This window comes from Taudactylus pleione, unplaced genomic scaffold (genome assembly GCF_031769625.1).
Source record: "Taudactylus pleione unplaced genomic scaffold, aTauple2 ptg000212l, whole genome shotgun sequence".
NCBI classification, from domain to species: domain Eukaryota; kingdom Metazoa; phylum Chordata; class Amphibia; order Anura; family Myobatrachidae; genus Taudactylus; species Taudactylus pleione.
In genome coordinates, this window is record NW_028284614.1 from 7551233 (window position 1) to 7574357 (window position 23125).

Consider the following 23125-nt stretch of genomic DNA (forward strand, 5'->3'; position numbering starts at 1 on the left):
GATACTCTCAATGGGCAAAGTTAAATATTTTTTCGAGGTGATTTTGTTTCCTTATCTTGGTTTTGTTTCTCTCTGGTTCCGTCCTGTGGGGCTTGGCTAGGAAAATTTCTGCAGAATGGGGATATTGATTTAATTTAAAGTGTCAAAGTCCTAAAGGAGAAGGTGGCTCTATATCCCCATGGTCCAGTGTTCTTAAATATATTCTGAAAAAAGTATGTACCGTAAGTCTAACCATCCAATGTTCCTTGTCAGGAGGTTCTTCAGAATATCGACTCAATAACAATCCTATAGGACGTTCAGCATATGTTGCTGAGCTTGAAAAGATTGGAATCATTGTAAAAGCCAGAAATTGCCTGGTATTTCAGGTAGGGCCTTTTCTTATTTGATTCAAAGTAGCCTTGGATTTTGGTAAAGTGTGTTTGGGAATATTTAACATATACATTTCCAACTTGCCCTATATCTGCGTAGAGGGAGGTCTGTTGTTTATGTGCAGAAGTTGTGTGAATCAATATAAGGGATGCCATAGAAGGATTCTTTTCTGAAAAAATTTCTTTCCCCTAGGACATCATTCGGTAAGAAGTGTGCCCAGGTTTGGGGAACCTCACTGCCTAATTTATTTTTTCATAAGCCTTCCTAATTATTTTAGAACATTTTGTAATCGTGTCAGGATGTCATTGTTATAAGACACCAGTAGAGAAAGCCGTAATTGATGTATGTCATATCTGGCAATCATGGGACCAAAATCCGGTACAGGTTCTACCCTGTTTTCAAGCATTTGTAGGAGTTACGTCCAAAACTAGGCTCATATTGTTGCTTAGTTAATTTAATAACCTCTGCTGAAAGCTGGCAGGTCGTCTTTTTTTTTTTTTTTTATTCAATATTTTTTATTGACTTTAAAGTAACAACAATATACTAAGATAACACAATACACCAAATGTAATGTGGCAGACATGAGAAAACAAATGTGACAGTTAATATATAATGACATAGCATATTAACTAGAGATGTGCGGATTCGGTTTTACTCTGATATTTTCGGATCTCAAAAACGGCATTTTATTGGCTATCGGCTATCACGTGTTTTGGATAGCCAATAAAATAAATCCGAACTAATCCGAACTTGCGATAATTTTGGCAAAAAGAACCGAGTAAAACCGAACCCGCACATCTGTAATAAAAACAGGAAATAGAATATAGTCTACATCATATAAGCAGAAGTTAATAGGAGCTCGAAGGCGCCATTCGGGCCCATATAACCGGATATGAGTAATCAGATTTAAAAAAAAAATGTTTTACCTCGCTGCTTCTGGATATATCAATTGCATGTCTAATTACCACATCTGCCCAAATATCACAACCACACAAGAAAATAAATAAAAATAAACCCATAAAACAAACCCCATGACCCACCACCCTGTATGACCTAACCCCAACCTAGGCATACCTGGATCCCTAACTCCCCCTCCCCCTCCCTATTCTATACTAAACTACCTGAAAAAAAAAAACCCTACAGTCCTTACAACTACAGGATAATAGAAAAATCCCATGTGACTAATGGGAGCAATAGATTAATGACCCTAAGCTAGGATCAGCCTGGCTTCCCCACAATATTTTAACAATGTAATAATATATATATAAACCAGAATAGACAAAATAGCTAGATTTTACAAACTATAAACTAAATATTGATTGCAATAATACAAATCTTATCCTGGCCATTCCTCGGCATCCTGTGAAATCGTACAAGTAGTCCCGTCTCCATTCCCCCAAGGACACACAATAAAATATTGAAGAAATACATTTTGCAAAAAGAAACAGACAGTACTGTAGGGATAAGTCCCGAGCCTTCAACTCATCTGGGTAAAGTGAAGAGCAGATCTTCGGAAGAATCAATAAAGAATCGAGATATCCAAAATCTGAGAGAGAAGCAGCTTCAAAAGTAAATGTAGACTTATGACAGGATAAGTTCAGAAATTGCTCTGTTGTAGAAGAGATAAGGACAGCAGCTACAGAACTCAGGGATGTAATCACCATATCTTCAAGCTTTGTAAGAAGCCTTAGAGCAGATGCATTAATAGGCTGAATAATGTGCTGCAGAGATCCAGCAATCACCAGTAGAAAAGTTCCAGCAAGTCAGGGAAAAGAACAAAGTGCCCAAAGAGATGGAGACTCCTTTGCTGCGTACATGTAGAACTTGTTCTGCTGGTCTTTCCCTACAGGACGTGGTCCAGGATAGTCTCTGTATCCGGTGTTGCGCAGGCACTCAGTGTGAGGTCCCATCTACTGCTTCCAACAAGGAAACGGCGTGGGTGGCCAACCTGTCGCAGGTAATGTCGCAGTTGGTGGATCTTTTTACAGTTCCCGCACGTGTGGGGTTCAACCTGCCCCTATTATGCAGTCTCATCTGCAGCTACCAACGCTGGAACCCCCATGGATGAGCACCTTCTCCCAGTCAGTGCAGGGTTTAGCACAGGTGTCCGCCTTCTTTTAGCAGATGCTGGATAAGGACTGTATTTCTGGGCACAGACCTTCCAGGTGCAAAAGCTCTGCCGCCCAGGCAGGTGATGTTTCAGATTCGGTAATCTCCTCAGACCAGGAGGAGGATTTTTCTTGTGCCTGAGAGACCTTTTCTGTCCAAGATGAGTCTCTCCCTCAGTTGGACGTTGGCGTCTTGGTTAGTGGGCGGTTAGATTGGTCATTTCTATTGAGGACAATGTGCTAGCCCCTAGATCCAAGGCTCCGGTTTTCAAGCGTCAGAAAATGGTTTCTGTAAAACTCCCTAAATCTGAACAGCTTGAAGAAATGCTAGCAGAGGCTTGGGCTGCTCCTAACAGGTGGTTTCAGGTCTTCAAGCGTATTGCGTCCTTTTACCCGCTCCCTGCTGAGAAGTGTAGCAAGTGGGAGTCTCCTCCCCATTTGACGCGCATACTACCCTTCCTATCCCTAATACGGCCTCCCGTAAAGATCCAACGGATAGAAAGTTGGAAAATTTTCTTATGGTAATTTATTCTCATGCAGGTGCTATTGCACGTCCGGCCTTTGCATCTGCTTGGGTGGCCAAGGCAATTGGCTCTTGAGCTGATGCCATAGAAGAGGACCTTTCTTCGGGGGCCCATGGAAACTAGTTATTAGCCCTTGTGGCGCATATTAAGCAGGACGCTTCCTATCTTGACAAAGTGGACGTTGACACTGGTATCTCAATTTCCAAGGTGTCAGCTTCTTTTGTTTTGGCCAGAAGGGCCTTCTGGTTGCGCTCTTGGCGCACTGACTCAGACTCTAAGAAGGCCCTTGAGGCTCTCCGTTACTCAGACGATGTTCTCTTTGGGCTGGAATTGGATAAGATCGTAGCTGTCCTTTGTGGTCGCCCGCAAGGGAAGGCCTGGATGGTGACCACCAAGGACGCCTGGGCACGTGGGATAGTCTTAAAAGTTTATGCTCTGTCCTTCCGGAAGCATCCTCTCTGCTAGCCTTCAAGGTAATTGTTCCTGTCCCTCTGGCTCAGAGGGGCTCCGGCTTCTACGCCAACCTCTTCTTGATTCAGAAGTCGAATAGTTCCTGCCTTCCAGTCCTCAACCTCAAGTCCCTCAACAGGTATTTATGGGTTCCCATGTTCCGCATGTAGTCTTTGCACTCCATCATTCTGGCGCTGGAACCAGGGGATTTCATGGCTTCTATGGACATCCAGGACGCCTATTTACATGTTCTTATCCGGGTCAGTCACCAGCTCTTCCTCCGGTTGCAGTCCGGGAGGAACACTATCAGTTTCGGGCTTTGCCTTTTGGTCTTTCCACGGCTCCTCGTGTTTTCACGAAAGTCATGGCATCTCTTACGGCATTGGTATTAGGATTCTCCTTTACGTGGACGGTCTTCTTATCCTGGCCAGATCTCCAGACATGCTCGGGGAGCACCACCGTCTGACAATAGATCTTCTCCAATCTCACGGATGGATCATCAATTGGAAGAAGACCTCCTCCTCGTCCCAGGAGATGCTCCATCTGGGGGCCCTGTTAGATTTCAGGGCACAAAGGGTTTTCCTCCCAGTGGACAAAATTTGGGAACTGCAGGATAGGATTTGAAGGTCTTACTTGGGTCAATACACGCCTGCATGTGGATCCTGGGTTCACTGGTCTCCACCTTCGACATGATAGAGTACACTCAGTTTCACTCCCGACCTCTCCAGGCGGAAATGCTGGCTCGCTGGAACGGATCTAGGACTACCATTTAGACAAGGGTCGCCCCTTCTGGATTCAGGAATGGGTCCTCCTCATCATGGAAGCAAGTTTTCGTGGGTGGCGGCAGGGACCTGTCAGCAGTCCTTCCAGGGTCGATGGACGGCTCAGGAGAACCACCTTCCAATCAACGTCCTGGAACTTCGAGCTGTCTTCGGGGCTCTCTGTCAGGCTCAGCAGCTCCTTCGGCATCGCAAAATAAGAACAAAAAATAGAAGTGAACATTTTATTTGTATAAATGATAGGATTGCGCAGACAAAATTTCCTTATACATCCTTCGTCATCGCCCAGTCAAGGAACATTCCGACAACGTGATGGCCGTCGCTTACATAAACCATCAGTGCGGCAGTCGCGGTGCCATGAGGGAGTTGAGTCGCATTCTCCGCTGGACGGAGTGTCATTTACCAGCTCTGTCGGCGGTCTTCATTCCGGGAGTCCAGAATTGGGAAGCAGACTTTCTCAGCCACCAGGATGTCCACTCAGATGAGTGGGCCCTTCATCCGGATGCCTTTCAACTTTTGGTTCATCGCTGGACATCGATTTGATGGTGTCTCGGCACACCCACAAGGTACCAAGGTACGGCTCTCGCACCAGAGATCTGGGAGCTCTTCTGGTGGATACCTTAGCGGTTCAGTGGACCTTCAATCTTATGTACATATTCCCTCTGATCTTGCTTCTGCCAAGGCTTCTCCGCAAGTTGAAGTTAGAAGGTGGCACCGTGATTCTGGTAGCTCCTCATTGGTCGCGGAGGGCTTGGAATGCAGATCTTCTGAGCCTCTCCATCGACGCTCCACTGTGTCCTCCTCCGCGGCCGGAATTTTTGTCTCAGGGCCCATGCTTCCACCCGGACCTGACTTTACCCGCTTTGACGGGGTGGCTCTTGAGACATCCATCTTGAGAGCTAAAGGGTTTTTGCGGTCAGTGATTCGTACCATGCTGAATTCGCGGAAGCCCTCATCCGGTACAATTTATCATCGGATTTGGCGTACATACTTCTCCTGGTGTTCTACTAGGGGCTTTGACCCCAGATCCTTCTGGCTTTCCTGACTCCTCTCATTTCTACAGGAGGATCTGGATTTGGGTCTTCGCCTTTCATTCTGTGCTGGTTTCAGCTCTTTCGATTCTCCCTACAGAGATAGATTGCCTTGATGCCTGATGTCCGTACTTTCTTTCAGGGAGTGCTCCACGTGCAGCCCCTGTTTGTTGCTCTGGTGGCTCTGTGGGATTTGTCCTTAGTGTTTCGGGCTCTTCAGTCTTTTCCCTTTTGAGCCTTTGGACTTGGTTGACCTTCGTTGGCTCACATGGAAGACTATCTTTCTTTTGCCTATTGTTTCGGCCCAGAGAGTGTCAGACTTAAATGCGCTGTCGTATCACTCTCCTTTTCTGGTCTTTCACTCAGACTGGGCCGTTCTTCAGACTCGGCTAGGCTACCTTCCGAAGGTTGTTTCCAGATTTCACCTCAATCAGGAGATTGCGGTCCCGGCTTTTCAGTTTCCGGAAGTTTCTGCAGAGGAGGCCTTTATGTAGAAGTCGGATTCCCTTTTCATCCTCTATGGCTTCCATAAGCGGGGCTGGCCGGCTACGATGAAGACCTTGGCCAGATGGCTCTGTTTAACCATCCACCACGTGTATGTGGCGACGGACTTTCTTGCACCGGCCGTAGTGACGGCTTATTCCACCAGGTAGGTTGGTACCTCTTGGGCAGCTCGTCGTGGCGCTTTTGCTGAGCAGCTTTGCAGGGCGGCCACGTGGTCTTCTGCTCACACGTTTCTCCATATTTATGCCTTTGACACCTTCGCCTCCACAGATGTGGCTTTTGAGCGAAGGGTACTCAGTGCAGCTCTGAAGCGTCCCCACTCTTCCGGGAATTGCTTTGGGACGTCCCAGCGTAGTCCCTGTGTCCCCAATGGAGGATGAAGAAGAAAAGGAGACTTGTGTTTTACCTGGTTAAGTCTTTTTCTTCGAATTACTAAGGGGATACAGGGTACCCACCCTGACACACCTGGCTTGTGGGGTTTTCCTCATTTTCTAGTTCCCCTGTCTCTTCAGGTGTGTTTGTTTCTGTGTGTGTGCCGGTCTTCCTTCTCCTTCTTCTTCCCCGCTCCTGCCTTAGGCTTGCTAACTTGACTGGCCTGCCTGGGGCTGGGGCGGGGTATAGGGGAGGAGGATCCTGGACTGCCAGAGTGTGATGACTTTAACTGTTTGGTGCCCAGACTCTACCTGCCAGCCTATACCCCAGCGTAGTCCCTGTGTCCCCCATGGAATTTGAAGAAAAGGACTTAACCAGGTAAGACATTAGTCTCCTTTTCTTTGAGTTATGCTTCTCTAGTGTTCTGTATTTTATACTGTATGTCTGTTCATTTTTTTTTTTTTAAACATGATATAGATTCAGTGATTGCGCTGAGAAAAAAATATGTGGGTCCCATCATAATTTCTGCTTTAGAGCTCCCCCCTCAGATCTCCCCATATGCCCCAAATGCTTGTGTAACACCTCCATAATCCTATATATAATATGTGCACAACACCCATAGTGAACAAGCCATTAGCTACTAAGGGGCATATTTATAAAAAACATAAGTACACGTTTGTCTAGCTACGCTATGTAGATAGAAGTGATTGGACACCCCCGCGGAAGTGAAACGGTCCCATGCATACCATTGCACACGAGTTCCAAATGGCCACTAATGTGGCAGCTTCGATAAGAACACTTTTTAGGGAGGACCATGCACTTGCAGTTCTACGGAAACAACAAATGTTTTTATCAGGACGACAATGCCACCTGTCATGTTTCCAGGGCGACGCTGGACTGGTATACAGAAGATTTGGTAACCCGGATGGACTGGGCAGCTCAGAGTCCAAATTTTAACCCCATTGAGAACCTCTGGGATGAATTCGAGCGACGGGTGCGTTCTAGGCCGACTCAACCTTCAGTGTCACAGTTGGTCACTTTACTTAAGACGGAATGGCAAAGCATACCGCCTGCTGTTGTCCAGTAACTTGTTTGCCAAGAAGGGTGCCTGCAGTAATCACTGCACGTGGTGGATCTACAATGTACTGACGTCAATAAAATCTTGTTGATCTATTTGCTGTCAGTGTCCAATCTCTTTTGTCTACTTAGTGTATCTATCTGTCTGTCCGTCTGTCTGTCTGGAATCGGTATGAAATACCGCCGGCCGCATGGTTCGATTCCCGGCAGCTCCTGGCCGACAACAGCAGAGTTCCCGGCAGCGGAAGCCCGACAGCGCTGGAAATCCCGATCGTGGATAGGTAAGTACTAACTAACCTAACACCCTAACCCTCCTTAGGGGTGCCTAACCCTAACCTCCCCCCCAAGTACCTAACCCTAATCCCCCCCCCCTTCCCCACTGCCTAATACTAAGTCCCCCGGGGGGGTGCCTAACCCTAAGTCCCCCCCGGGGGTGCCTAACCCTCCCTCCCCCTAGCGTAACCCTAACCCTCCCGTGGGGGTGCCTAAGTCCCCCCCGGGTGCCCTAAACCTAACCCTCCCCCCCCGCGGCTGTCCGCTTGCGGCGCCCGGTCCCTTCTGGGGGGGCGTCCTGAGAAGAGTCCGGGTGATTTGTGGGCCTGTTGGTGGGAGGTGTGCAGCTGGAGCAGGGTCTCCACATAGTCTAGGGCACTGAGATTCTGTATCTGACATTGGGGCTACTGCGATCTTGAGATGACATGTGGGTAGGATCCGGCTCCGTGCTCTCCAGGCTAGAGGCGTGCGGTGATCTTGACTTCGTCGGGGAGGGCGGTCGGCAGCGTGGTGTGCAGCCCGTGATGCTCAGTGAGACAGCAATCATGCTGATGTTACAACAAAGAGAGGAAGGGGAGACTCACTATTGGCTGCAGCGTGCACAGTGAGCTCCTGCGGGACCCACTCATTTTGCAAAAGATGGGACCTTTGTCGCCTATTGCACATAACTGTCACCTATCTGTCACCTGTGTCATGTCCCCTGCCTTACATGTAAGGCCCTTGTTTTCACCCTGCCCACATCTTTGATATACTACATACTTCGTCCATTATTATTACTATTAATAATAATATTATTCTTATTATTATTATTATTTGCTCTCCTGAAGCTAATTACCTAATATTGAATGTTATTGTTGCTTTTGTCCACAATTTATGCTTGCACTTGAACAATGGCAGGGAGAAGTGGAGTCTATTGCGATGAAGAAACCTAAGGAAAGGACTCATCTTTTTGAACAAATAAGCAACTCAATAGAATTTGCAGAAGACTATGCGGTAAGGAAGAAGCTGATGTTAGAGGCTGAAGAAGACGCTCAGCACAGTTACGCCAAAAAGAAAACTGCAGCAGCTGAGCGTAAAAATGCCAGGCTGGAAAAGGAAGAAGTGAGTGACATCTTCCTAATCCTGTGCCTTGTCCTACAGGTTTTCCTTTCTTTTTTAAAAAAATAAATAAAATTCTGGCAGTTATACTAACCATGAACGTGATAACGTAGCGCAACTTACATAACTCTTATTAATGATTAAGTTAAACTGTTATTGAAGATGGCTCGGAAACCTTCCCCCCAGATTTTGAGTTGCGATGAGCTGCTGGTCACCACACTGTGCCTGAAAAGGAAAATACTGAACTCAATACTTACTTACAGTAAGGGGCAAATTTACTAAGGGTTGAGTTTGTGTGAGTTTAGACATTTTTTTCATCTCGCAAATTTACTAAAGACAATCTAGAGTGAGTTTGAAGTGAGTTCACTTTTTTCACTGTTAAAGCTCATGTGAGATTGCAAACTCGAAAAAACTCAACATCGGCCAAATTAGGAAGTACTTTAGATTAAAAAGATGCAACTTGCAAATTTACTAAGATTCCAGTTTCCAATCTCGTGTGAGATTGTAGCAAACTCACTGTGAAATAGAAGTTTTAAACACTCACCTCCTGAGCTGCAAGTTTGGCTGAAACATACACAAATCATTGTTTTTTTTTTTTTTTTAACTTGTTTAAGTAGGGTTAATAATTTTTTTTAAAAATGACGTGAGATACACCCCAAAAGACTAACCAACTCCGGACTTGCCAGCCAATCCTGGTTCTTAAAATTACAGTGCAAAAATTGTGTAGGGTTCTACTGTAATTTAAGAACCAGCACCAGGCAGCAGGGACAGAGCTGGTTTTAAATATAGGGAGATAAAAAATGGCGTGAGCGTCTCCCTATATTTAAAAACAGCTCCAGACTCTTTCTAGCGGGGACTGATGCCACAGCCAGGGGTGCCCTTTCACCTGGCCCCCCAGCTGCAGCATCAGCCCTGACCGCTAGTCAGCCCAGCCAGGGATCCCTGGGGAGTTGGGGACCCCTCCAATAAAGGGGTCCCCCTCTCCAGGGCTCTCCCGCATGCTGGTACTTGGAGAACCACAAGTACCAGCATGCGGGGCATTAAGGGGCCACTAGTACCTGTAGTTCACCTGTAAAGAAATGTGTAAAAAAACAATAGACACACACCATGAAAATAAAGTTTTATTACATCCATACATACACACACATACTCACCTTCTTCCAGATGTTCACGTCCCCTTCTCAACATAAAGTATCCAATGGAAGTACCTGTAAAAAAAGATCCAATACTCACCTTTTGTCCCACGATGTCCTCCGCAGTAATCCAAATAGGGACTCGGACACACTGTAACAAGACGCTACAGCATATTGTTACAGTAACGCTAATGACAGCTCCGGGCTTGAGCTATAATCAGTGCCGGGTGGCCAGCCAATCAGCGGCGGCTTCCATTATCGGCCGCTCATTGGCTGGGACCCATGTGGGCTTAGCCAATGATCGGCTCCTCCACGTGGGTCCCAGCCAATGAGCGGCTGCTAATGTTAAACTGCCGCTGATTGGCTGGCCACCCGGCACTAATGATAGCTCAAGCCCAGAGCTGTCATTAGCGTTACTGTAACAGGTCCTGCTGGGACCTGCAGTTCTACTGTAAAGACAATGTTGTTAATTATATTTTTAACACTACACCTACACTATCAACCCACCGCCCAGGGGTGGCGAGGATAGCCCCGGGCTATCAGCCTAGGCCAGGGGTGCCCTGGAGAGGGGGACTCCTTTATTGGAGGGGTCTCCAACTCCCCAGGGATCCCTGGGCTGACTAGCTGTCAGGGCTGATGCTGCGTCTGGGGGGCCCGGTGAATGGGCTCCCCTGGCTGTGGCATCAGCCCCCCCGCTAGAAAGGGTCCAGTGCTGGTTTTAATTATAGGGATACCCCAACGCAAATTTTTTACCCCTATAATTAAAACCAGGAATTGCCCTGCAGCCTGGTGCTGGTACCTAATTTACGGTGGAACCCTACTCGTTTTGTTCCCCCTGTAATTTTAGGTACCAGGACAGGCTGGCAAGTCCGGGGCTGGTTAAGCTTTAGGGGGGGGACCCTATGTAATTTTTTTTTTTTTTTAATTATTTAACCCGTTTTTTACAGGTCTTAACACACAAGCAGCTTACACATATCTCACTGATATGTGCAGGCTGCTTGCTCGGGTGAGTTTGGAAGAGAGAAAACACTGCAATCTCTGTGAGTAATCTCACCTAAACTCTCCTTAAACTCTCCTCTAAACTCGCAATTTGGAGGAAAAAACTCGATCTGCTTCACCATCGAAAAACTCACTTTCAGCTAAACTCACTTCTTAGTAAATTTGCGAGTTGTTAAAGGGAAAACTCACCCCAGTTTTGGTGAAGCAAAGTGAGTTTAAAAACAACAAAACTCGACCAAACTCGATTCTTAGTAAATTTACCCCTAAGTGTTGTACGGATGAACGTGCATCTCTGAATTAGGCCCATAGATTGTATGCTCCACTGGGGCAGCGACTGATGTGAATGGGCAAATATTGTCTGTAAAGTGATCCGGAATATATGTGCGCTATATTAATAACTATTAATAAATAAATAATTCCTTTCATACGACTTTTTAAAAGTAATTTATTGTATATCCGGATTAAAGATCGTAGACACTTTACACCAGATGGTCAATGGGGACAAAAAGTCGAGGTTGACAGTGCAAAAGGTCGACAGGGGCAAATGGTCGACACAAAAATGTATTGTTTCTTCTTCAGGGTCCATAGGATCCACAGAAATAACCATGGGTGTAGATGGTTAGAGCTAACCGGGCACCAAACAGTCAAAAGCTTTAGCTCCCAGGATGCACCGGTTCTCCTCCACATATACCCCGCCCCCAGTCAAAGGCAGACAGTTTGCATCTAATGACGGCAGGTGCCGGTTGCATCTTTTAGACAGGGAGGACTGCATTAGGCAGCCCCAAGCTTTATGTTTATTATTTCTTAGTATTTTTTTCAGAGCAAGCAGTGCTGGGCGTCCTAATGGGTGCCTGCGCTACTGCTCCAACTACCCCGCCGGTGCCGCAACACTGATGAGCCGTCCGTGATTACGGGTGGCGCCAGCGGGGCTCAGCTAGCTACTTCACTGGAAGACCATGGGCTGCAGCCAGACAAACAGGGAGGCAGGTAAGGCGATTCCCTGTTTGCGGGGAATCGCATATTTTGCAGTCCTTACCTCCGGCTGTGGAGACTGGCCGGAGGCTGCTGCGGTGGGGCGTCTGGTTTCTCTGCACCCCCACTAGACCACTGGGCCATTTAAAGTCTGGCGTCAGGGCCATTGTAGAGGCCAGCGGCACCCGGCAGTTGTTACAGCAGTGGGGAGGTAAGCATTCCCTCGGTAGCCCCTCCCCCAGCTCAGAGCACGATCCCTCACAAGAGGTTTCCCGCCTCTGAGCTGCTCCTCCTTATCCTCCTCCCACTGTGAGACGCTCAGCAGCCATTTCTTAGGGCATTGCTGCAACTGCAGGTCTCTGGAGAATCGGGTCCAGTCTCTCTGTATACCTCTCCCTGGGGCCAGGTTATACAGCGCTCAATCCTACCAACCTATTAAGGCTTGAGTAGTTGATTCAGTGCCCATTGCAAGTATATTTATTTATATGCATTTTATGTGACTTGTGCTAGCTCTGCTGTAGTGATATACTGTCTTAACTTTCTCAACTGTCAGTTTGTCTCTATCCCTGCTGCTCTTTCTTAGCCCTCAACTACCAGGTGTGTAAGGGTTCATTATTGCTTCACATTTACCTGTATTTGTGAAGGGTGTCACATTGCATTACTAGCTATACACTTATTGTGTGCTGCTTGTTGGCTACTACTATGTCTTCCACAGGCAAGGGTAATAAGGAAACTGTTGCCTCTGTACTGTTCAGCGGGCTTGTCCCCTCAGGATTCTGTGCAGGTCGGTCTGTGTGCTATTTTTTATGTACCATCTCACCAGCCCCTCTCCAGGAGCCACCTTGTATGTCCTCCTTATCCCAGGTTATGACGCAGCTAGTGGACTGCTTATCGGCCCCCACGCTGCCTCCCACCATGGGGTACCCACAGCTGTTACAGCATGCTATGTCGGTACCCCCTATGCATCCTCCTTGGATGGATGTTTTTGCCCACTCAGTTCAGAATATGGCTCAAACGTCTGCCGCCTATCAGCAAATGCTACAGGCGGATAGACCGTTAGCTGCCAAAGCACATAGGCGGCCTGTTTCATCCTCCCAGTCCACCCTGCTTTCGGATTCTGACGCATCATCTGAGGAGGCAGGTGATGAACACTTTTCTTACCTCAGGTGAGGAGGACCGTCATTCGACAGTGGATATCCCTTCTCTAGTGAGGGCAGTTAAATCGATCCTGAAAATAGGTTGAGGAACCGGCGCCTAAGCCTAAAACCACTTTGTTTAAACGCCAAAAAGTGGTTAAGACTGAATTCCCTCAATCAGACCAGCTCACTGAGCTCATGGGGGAAGCATGAAGTACTCTTGGCAAACGGTTCCAGATTCCTAAGAGACTAGTACCGTTTTACCCTCTCCCACCTGGCGAGTGTACTAAATGGGAACTCCCTCCTACAATTGATGCTCACGTGTCACGCTTAGTCAGAAGCTCTACGCTGCCTATACCGTCTACATCCTCTCTTAAGGATACTACTCTCTTTCTGTCGTATTACTCAGCCAGCGATAGCCGCGGCCTGGGTATCTAAGGCTATTGAAGAATGGACGGAGGCACTGGAAGACAGCCTGCCATCAGACGCTAGCAGGGAGCAACTGGCCTACATCTCCTATATCCGGGAAGTGGCCTCTTATTTGGGAGAAGTTGTGTTGGAAACTGGACTCCTTGCTGGGTCCTTTGGAAACTGGACACGAAATCCAAGAAGGCCTGTGAATCCTTACTTTTCTCTGGAAACATACTGTTCGGCGCAGAGTTAGACAAAATTGTGGCTACTTTGGCAGCCTCAAAATCTGCCTTTTTGCCATCAGCAGATGCCCCTAAACCTAGGCCATCCTTTTGATCCTTTTGCCCTCAGGGTAAGGCAAAAGGACAGTCCTTTCCCAGGCAGCCTAGTTCTCACAAGACCGCCAAGCCGCGATCCAAGCAGCCTTGGTCGGCCAGAAGTCCAGCTTCCAAGTCTAATGGGATTGGATTCCGACTTCTTCGGTTTGCCGACTTCTGGCGTCAAACAACAACGGACGCCAGGGTCTGAGAAGTGGTGTCTTGAGTACGCTCTCACCTTCCTGAGGCAACCTCCCCAGCAATTTTTTTGTACATGTCCCCCATCAAGGCCCTGGCCCTCCAGGAAGCCATTCACTCCCTGCTGCGTTTAGGTGTGATAATACCGTTTCCTTCGGTTCTACATTCAATTGTCCTGCCATTGGAACCTGGGGATTTTATGGTTTCTCTGGACATTCAGGATGCATACTTGCATGTGTCTATTACGCCAACCCACCAATGGTTCGTATGGTTTGCTGTCCTGCAGCAACATTACTAGTTTTGGGCGCTGCCCCTTTGGTCTGTCAACGGCCCCTTGGGTATTTACCAAAATAATGGCAGCCATGGCGGCCCACCTCAGGCATCAGGGAGTCAGAATCCTTCCATACCTAGACGACCACTTAATTTTGGCACATTCACTGGCTGTTTTACAGCACCATCTCAAGCTGACCATTGCCATTGCACACGGCTGGCTCATCAATTGGAGAAAGTCCTCCCTCTCTCCCACACAGCGAATAGTACATCTGGATGCACTCCTGGATTCTCGAATACAAAGGATCTTTCTGCCAGCGGACAAAATTTCTGCACTACACTTGCTCCGCAACCGAAGGGTATCCATTCACTCAGCAATGGAGGTCCTGGGGTCCATGGTATCCACCTTCGATATGGAATACGCTCAATTCCACTCCAGGCCCCTTCAACAACTGATTCTCTCCCGGTGGAATAAGCAGTATCATATGATTCGGTCCCAGACAATCCTCCTCCCTCTGGAGGTCCGGCTTTCCCTCTCACGGTGGCTGCAGACGTCCAATCTGGACAAGTATCGCCCCTTCTGGATTCCAAATTGAGAGCTTCTCACTACAGATGCCGTCTTTCGTAGATGGGGTGCCGTGAGCGGTCATCATACTTTGTAGGGATGGTGGACAACCCAGGAAAGTCGCCTGCCCATAAACATTCTGGAGGTTCGAGCAGTGTACAGAGCGCTCATACTGGTCGACTGCGGTAGCCTTCCTAAACCATCAGGGAGGCGCGCAAAGTCGGGTAGTCATGCGGGAAGTAGCACACATCCTGGTCTGGGCCTAACATCATCTCCCGACAATCTCTGCAGCATTCATTCCCGGAGTCCTCAATTGGGATGCGGACTTCATAAGCTGTCAGGATTTACATGCCGGAGAATGGGCTCTCCACCCGGTTGTCTTTCAACTCCTGGTGGACAAATGGGGCTTACCAGACGTAGACCTCATGGCCACACGTCAAAATCACAATGTCTCCAGGTACGGGTCCAGGACCAGAGACCCCTCAGCCACCTTCATGGACATTCTGGCAGTGCGGTGGGACTTCAATCATGCATACCTCTTTCTTCCAATCTCCCTCCTTCTGAGGGTTCTCAAATTTCAAGCAAGAAGTCGGCACGGTGATACTGATAGCTCCATCCTGGCCCAGGCGCCATTGGTTCACCAACCTACGGAGTCTCTCCATAGACACTCCTTTTCCACTTCCTCTACTGCTGGATCTATTAGTGAAAGGCCCTTGCCTGCAGCTGGACCTACTTCGTCTGTCTTTGACGGCGTGGCTGTTGAATCATCCCTCTTAAAAGCCAAGGGTTTCTCTCATTCTGTGGTCCAGACGATGCTCAGGGTGTGTAAGCCTTCCTCAGCCCGCATCTATTACAGAGTTTGGCACTCTTACTTTCAATGGTGCTCCTCCAGAAACTATGATCCTACAGTTTTAGTGTTTCCCGGGTGCTTGCTTTTCTCCAGGCTGGGTTAGACCTCGGCCTCCGCCTGGCTTCCCTTAGAGTTCAGATTTCTGCACCGTCAGTCTAGTTCCAGCGAAGGATCTGCCTAATGTTAGAACGTTCCTTCAGGGTGTTCTCCACCTTCTACCTACTTTTGTCCCTCTGGTGGCCCCGTGGGATTTGTTCTTTGGACTTTACAGGTTCCTCTGTTTGAACCTCTAGACTCAGTAGACCTCAAGTGACTGACGGCGAAGACGCTCTTCCTCCTCGCTATCTCATCTGCCTGCAGGGTATCTGTCCTCCGAACCCGGGCTGGTTACATTTCTAAAGTGGTATCCCAATTTAATTTAAATGAAGAGATTGTGGTTCTGACTTCCAGTCCTCAGACCTCTCTGCAGTTAAGGCCTCCCTGGATGTGGTTTGTCCTCTTCGGATCTACATGGATCGTACCAACTCCTTTAGGAAATTGGGTTCTCTCTTTGTGTTGTACGGCTTTTACAAACGAGGCTGGCTACCTAATAAACAGACTCTGGCCCGATGGCTCTGCATGACAATCTCTCAGGCTTACACGCAAGCTGATCTTCATGTTCCAAATACGGTTACAGCACATTCTACTCGGTCTATGGGACCTTCATGGGCGGTTCGCCGTGGAGCTTCTGCTGAACAATTGTGCTGGGCGGCCACATGGTCTTCCGTCCACACCTTCCTCAGGTTCTACGCCTTTGACACCTTGCCTATCAGGCTGCTTCCTTTGGGCGACGGATTCTCCTTTCTGCTCAGGATCGTCCCCACCCTTAGGGGCAACTGCTTTAGGACATCCCAATGGTTATCCCTGTGGATCCCTATACACCCTGAAGAAGGTTATGGTAGACCTACCTTTGTTAACTCTTTTTATTTGGATCTTGGGATCCACAGGGCGCCCACCCTGATCACCTGGTTTCTTTGGGTATTTTCCTCTTGGTCACTGCTTCCCTCATGTTCTGTGAGAGTGTTTCTCATTATGCCTTGGGCAGGGTATATGTGGAGGAGGACTGGTGCATCCTGGGAGCTAAAGCTTTTGACAGCCACCTACATCCATGGTTATCCCTGTGGATCCTATGGCCCTCAAAGAAAAAGAGTCAAGAAAGGTAAGTCTACCATAACCCCTTTTTTTCAACATTTTTAGAGTTGGTGTTAGGCAATCGCCAGAGGGTTAGGATTAGGCTGCGGAAGGGGACAGTTAGGGTTAGGCTCCAGGGGGAGGGTTAGTTTAGGCACTTGGGGGAGGGTTGGATTAGGGTTAGGCACTTGGAGGAGCTTTAGATTTAGGCACCAGGGGGAGGGTTAGGATTAGGCCCTGGGTGGAGGGTTAGGATGAAGATTAGATTTAAATTACAAAAGAAAAAAAAATGTGTCGACCATTTGTCCATGTTGACCATTTTACACCGTCAATCATATGTGTCGACCATTTGTACCTGTCAACCTTTTGTCCCTGTCGACCTATTGTCTGTCTACCATCTGTTGCCAATCTATTGAGAGTCTATCTGGACACTATCGATCTTCTATACCACACCCAAAATGTATGTCCCTTTTGCAACCAACTCTGTAACATTCCAGAGTCTTCAAAAGTGATGGCTAAAGAATAATATGCACATTCTAATGGGATGCAGTCATTAGATCTACAGTAACAATGTCTACATTCATAATGTCAACACAACAATGTCGACAGTTAAGATGTCGACATTGTCAAAATGTCGACAGGTAACACATTCTCAGAATGTCAAAATGTTCAATATCGACATGTGAAATCTTTACATTGTCAGAATGATACATTAGGGTTAGGCTGAGGGGTGGGAGGGCTTTGTTAGGCACTAGGAGGAGGTTAGACTACTGGGAAGGGGGGTTAGGAAATAGAGGAGGGTTAGGGGTAGGAGTTAAGGATAGGGCAAGTGCACTCCCCGGAAAGCTGCACCATCAGATTACGCCTCCAGAACTGATATTTACATGACAGTCTGAACCTGGAAGACACCACTGCAGCCGCCAGGAGCAGGTAAGACCCCGCTGGGCCACCAGAAACGATGTGTCGACAGTTTGTCATGTTGACATTTCATCAGTGTCTACACAATGAATGTCAACATGCTGAGCATATTGACATTATGAATGTCGACATATCATTCCACACCCCATTCTTATTATTGCACTTTCACGATATGACAGAAAGCTGTAATTTATTGCAGTCGATTTGTAGTTCTGCAATCTTTCCAGTTTAATTAAACTGGTAGGACGGAACGGTATGCAATCGGGAAGCCGACTGCCTAAGTACCGGCAGCCGGCTTCCCGACTGTCATATCCCGGCAAGGGTGAAATGCCGGGTGTCTTATTGCCTTGTGTAGTAGCCAGGGGAGGATTAAGAGAAGAGAGGGCTCTTATTTAGGCTCCGTGCTGTCCCTCTCCTCTCTGGCAGCGCAGTAGACGACAAATCTCTGTTAACATGAAGCCATGTTCCCAGTGACTTCTCTACTGTGAATGCGCACATCTCCAGGAAAATGGCCGCAGTGCCATTTTCCCTGGGCTGTCTGGTGCTCTGCAGCATTGACACAAGACCCTGGAGAGGTATATATAATCATATGGGGGCAGGGTGTGCTGTGTGGGCCCCGGGGGCCCATGTACACTGCACACCCTGCATCCATTATAGACACGTCATTGGTAGCAGCACTGGGTTGGGGAGGATGCACTCAGTGATCCGTGCTGTACTTTAGTTCTTTATCCTTTTTTTTTCTAGATGTCAGGTCTCTGAAGAATACCTGTATATATGTCCATTTATAGCATTGTAATAGAGAAAACAATATTTTTCAATGTGTGCTTCTTATTATCATTGAGAGATGAAAAGGTTGAGGCTTATTGTACTGTATATTTGTTAATGTGGCTGACTATCTGCAGGCAGATTATTATAGGAGACTACAGCAGCAAGTGAAGGAAAGCAAGCGGCAGCTCCAGCTTTTTCAACTTTTTTACAACGAGAAAAAATTGGAATCTTTGCTAAGGGGGCTGCAAGAGAAGCAGCTAGACACTCACAACCAGAAAGAGCAGCTTTCCAATGTTGAATCGGAATTAAAAATGGCTAAAAAGAATCATGGGAGGCTGAACAGGGAAATGCAGCAAATTGAAAAAGAAATAAAGTAAGCAGTCATTAGTTGTAATGTTACTATAATGATAAACATATTTAATGTTAAAATCACCCTTTTTGAAGTCCTTTATACAATACTCACCAGTGTCCCAACCCTGCCAAACTATGCTTCCTCTTTCAGGGGTGCGTGTTAGTGCTGATGACCTTATGCAGTTGAAGGAAACAAATTTCCCTCCTCCCTTTTAATCTTTCCTCTCCCTTATATTACACTATGCTCAGTTATAGCACTTATTTCCTGGCTGAGTACTATGACAGCTCATTGTTTCTGAATAGGTTTAATTCTACTTGTTTCTTACTGATGATTTGAGGCCAATGGTCCCGGGGCCTTTTCTATAATTTTGTCATCATTTTGAATCAGTCTGCCATTACATGAACCTTGCTATGCACTAAGGGCCTGATTCAGATCCGCCAGCAAATGTCATCGCAGCTGAGATTTCTCTCGGAACGCAATAGCAAAGAAATATGCAAATGACCCTCTGGCTGTCCAGGGCTTAGAATGCCCACTGAGAGCCTCTCATATCTGGAGCTTACGCACAAAAACATTGGACACAGATCAGGTGGCCACCAGCCTTCTGAGTAAGTCTAAGATGCCGCAGTCACAGCGGGTCTCCAGACATGCAGAGGGCTCTCCTGCTGCGAGCAAGGACACGGTGGCTAATTAATGCAAGCCAAAAAAAACACCAGAGTTTAAATGATTCGACAATCCTGCTCTTTTCTAACGCCCCCTCTCCCCCCCGGTTACCTCCCTCCAACGCTGACTACCGGTCACTCACTTTGTGAGTGATTCCTCTTTGTGTTTCATGCATGCACAATGGCTAACAATCGCGCAAACTGCATAATTATTGGCATTGAATGCGGATCTGAATCAGGCCCTAATTTACTAGTAATTCAGAATGTGCTTTTCACGTGCGTATTTTGATATGATAATTTGTTTAAACTCTGCAAATTGCAAAGGCTAAGATTGTTATAACTTCCTATAATACAAATTAGTCTCTCCTGATTTTGTTGCAAACATTGCCCAATTTGTTGAGGCAATGGATCCCCCATTGCATGGATTAACAGTAACAACTGACAACATTATTTGGATGGCATGACTACAGTTTGAGTAATGGTTTATTTTGTACTTTTTTCCGAAACTGTCTTCAACATCTGAACTGCGTAAAAAAATGTATTCTATTTCTTTATATCCAGGGGCATGTGCCCCGGGTGACGAAAGGCACATGCCTCGCCCACCCCACTGGGGACTGAGATAGAATGACAGGCAAATTAATTCTGCTTAGCTGTCAGGGGTAATCTGTAAGCCTTTTGTTTGAGAAGTAACTAAAATTCTGCGGAAAATTATCTTGTATATTTATGAAAGCAAACGACTTAGCAGGGAATTCAATTAGAGCCCGATTTTTGCGGCAAAAAAAATTATCTGTTTTCGGGCGAAAACACATAAAATCCGTGATAAGTTAATGTACCTATGTGTTTTCTCCGCTGTCTTCCCAAAAAACTGATTTTTTTCGGAGCCTGCTGAGGTTACAAACAAATATCCCCAATAAGTTCCGTTGGCAGCTGCACTTTGGGGCTAATTGGAAAACCCTGGGGGGGGGGGGGTCAATTAGCCCGCGGTAAATTACCACGACTAATTTAATTCCCCCCTTAACGTTCATTTTTGTAATTGTGTCTTAGGGCTCAAGACACATCGTTGAATCACTCAAGACCACAGTACATTAAAGCAAAAGAAAATACTGCACACCAAATTAAGAAAGTTGAAATGACGAAATCTTCCTTGAAGAACAGTGAAAAACGCTGCTACAAGCTGGAACAGGAGATTGCCGAACTAGAAAGGGAAATAGATGAAGTTCAGAAGGCCAGGAGGGAATTAGATAGACAAGTTGAAGAGGATCGTATGAAAAGACAGATTAATGTTGAGCTGGAACAAAGTCAGGTAATATAAGATAAATTTACCAGTGGAGAGAATGTGTTACTTTGCTATTAAGAAACATAACTATTGCTAACTGACACGTTTTTATTTTATTTTTTTAAACCTTTCAGAATTTATCGTTTTATTTTTTATAATTTTATAAAGTTTGATTAAAAAAATAAAATATATATATATATATATATATATATACAGTATATATATATATATTTAAATATTTTATTTAAAAAATGTACATAGGCAGTGTTTTGCACCCCCCTGTGTCCATAGGTCCAGTGACTTTTAGTCAAGTAACTGGAGACTCACGGGCTTGGTGATATAGAGATGGAGGAGCACAGACTGGATTCATTTATTTTTTTTCTTAAAGTGCACAAGCTCAAGGCCTGTAACGAGTGGTGTGTGACTGTGCTGCTGTACATAGCGCAAGGCCAAGGAGTCAGTATGATACTGCCCCTACAGCACTCTTTTTGCAGCTTGCAGGGTGCCTGGCAAATCACTCGGCTACCTATAAAGACACAGGGTGTGTTCGTATGATGCTACCGGCACCAGTATTCCTGTGTCCTTCCTACTGTTCTGTGATGTCATGACATTACGTGTGCAGGGTATGACATGTAATAACCCAGGGCGTCCTTGCGCCCTCCACAAACTCCTAAACACACCTCTATACCCATTGTCCCAGGGGCTCCAAATGAATTACAAGAAATAGATTTAACTTATACAGAAAAAAATCCTGTTTTTCTTTTCTTGATAGTCATTTTAGATTAAATCTAGAAATACCCGTACACATACTTAATATTCATAATCCATTATTATGTTACTGTGCCATTTATTAGTACAGGTCGAGTCTCCCATATCCAAATATTCCGAAATACAGATTTTTTTTGGCATGACTGAGATAATGAAACTTTTGATATTTTTGATGGTTCAATGTACACAAACTTTGTCTAAGGCACAAATTATTAAAAATATTGTATAAAATTACCTTCAGGCTTTGTTTATAAGGTGTATCTGAAACATAAATGAATTTCATTTCTGTACACAAACTTTGTTTGAGCCACAAAATTATTGAATATTTTGTATAAAATTGCCTACAAGCTGTGTGTATAAGGTATATATAACACATAAATGCATACTGTGTGTATATTTGGGTCCTATTCCCAAGATATTTCATTATGGTAGGCAATTATTCCAAAATACGGAATATTCCGTTATCCAAAATACCCCTGGTCCCAAGCATTTCGGGAATGGGAGACTCAACCTGTACAATTAAATGTTTCTCATTTTACAATTCATTACGTTTGTAAATACCTATTATGTGTACTCGCCTTTTCTGTAATTTAGCCTCAGAAATAAGTTAGAGTATGTGAGGTAAACGTCTGCAATTGATTTCCGACTGTAAAGATGCTTGCCTTCACAGCTGGACCAGTACAGGTCACTGAAGGATGAATCCAGAAAGAAAAGTGCAGTTTTGGGGCAGCAATTGGAGAAACATCGGTGGGAACTCAAGACTAACCAGGAAAAGCTAGCATCTGACAAGAGGAGACAAGAAGAAGTAGAGGTACCTATACTACTTTGCACAACAGTGAATAAAAACAGCAATAATCATTAAAATATGCCACATCTATTTGATTGACCATCTGCTGTGGGATGCGTCTCTTGGTGAACGACTCCCCTAATTACCCTAGTTATTCTTCTATTGCACCCTTTTTATCCGTATTTGTCAGTAAGCGTACTGCTGTTATTAAACCTTATTTTGTAATATACATATCTGCTGCCTCCCAAGCTGCTTTGGATACTGTTGTACCTCCTTGATTGCTATGAACCTTATTACATGTTGTATACAATATATTTACTTACTGTAATATATTTTCTGATGCATTTGCGTCAGTAAAAACAGTGAACAAAAAATAATATCATCTAGATAATATCATATTTAAGTTTATCAAAGTGCGGTTTTGCCTTGTTTTTACAGGCAAACAAAAAGTGTGTTGAGGAACAGATAGAAGAATACAACAGGAAGATAGGCAAATTACAAGATTACATCCACACTTGCATGTATGTATTTATTCTTTGAAGCTACCTTACATTTTAAGCCTTTTATTCCATATATAAATATGTTAATGCCTTAATAAATATTACAAGTGAATCTCGGAGTAAACGTCAAATCACAGAATCTGGGAAATCGACATTATTTTAGTGTCAGAGCAAAAGGGGTGTGGTATAAGATAGACAGTATTTAGTTACACAATGTCTAGATAGACACCAGCTGTTAGACAGTTAATAGTTAGACAAGTATAAAAGTTCGACACAGACAAAAGTCAGACACACTAAAGTTAGACATGTAAAAAGGTTGACAGGGTCAAAAGTTCGATATGAAAATGGTCCACAATTTATATATATATATATTAGGGGTGAGCGGGTTCGGATTTCTGAAATCCGAGCCCCCCCGATCCGAGTCCGATCCGAATCAGGCTCGACTTTTCCCGCCTGACTCGGATCTGAAATCGAGGCAAAACGTCATCATC

At 45.7% G+C, this 23125-nt stretch overlaps 1 protein-coding gene across 1 annotated transcript in view; it reads left to right on the forward strand.

The window, feature by feature from the left end:
• Positions 1-23125, forward strand: part of SMC1B (structural maintenance of chromosomes 1B) — a 159803-nt gene that overhangs the window by 19484 nt on the left and 117194 nt on the right. Inside the window, exons 3-8 of the mRNA XM_088478294.1 lie at positions 253-365; positions 8385-8588; positions 18427-18665; positions 20348-20606; positions 22018-22158; positions 22573-22655. Coding sequence (XP_088334420.1) covers positions 253-365; positions 8385-8588; positions 18427-18665; positions 20348-20606; positions 22018-22158; positions 22573-22655 — 1039 coding nt within the window. The remainder of the gene's footprint in view (positions 1-252; positions 366-8384; positions 8589-18426; positions 18666-20347; positions 20607-22017; positions 22159-22572; positions 22656-23125) is intronic.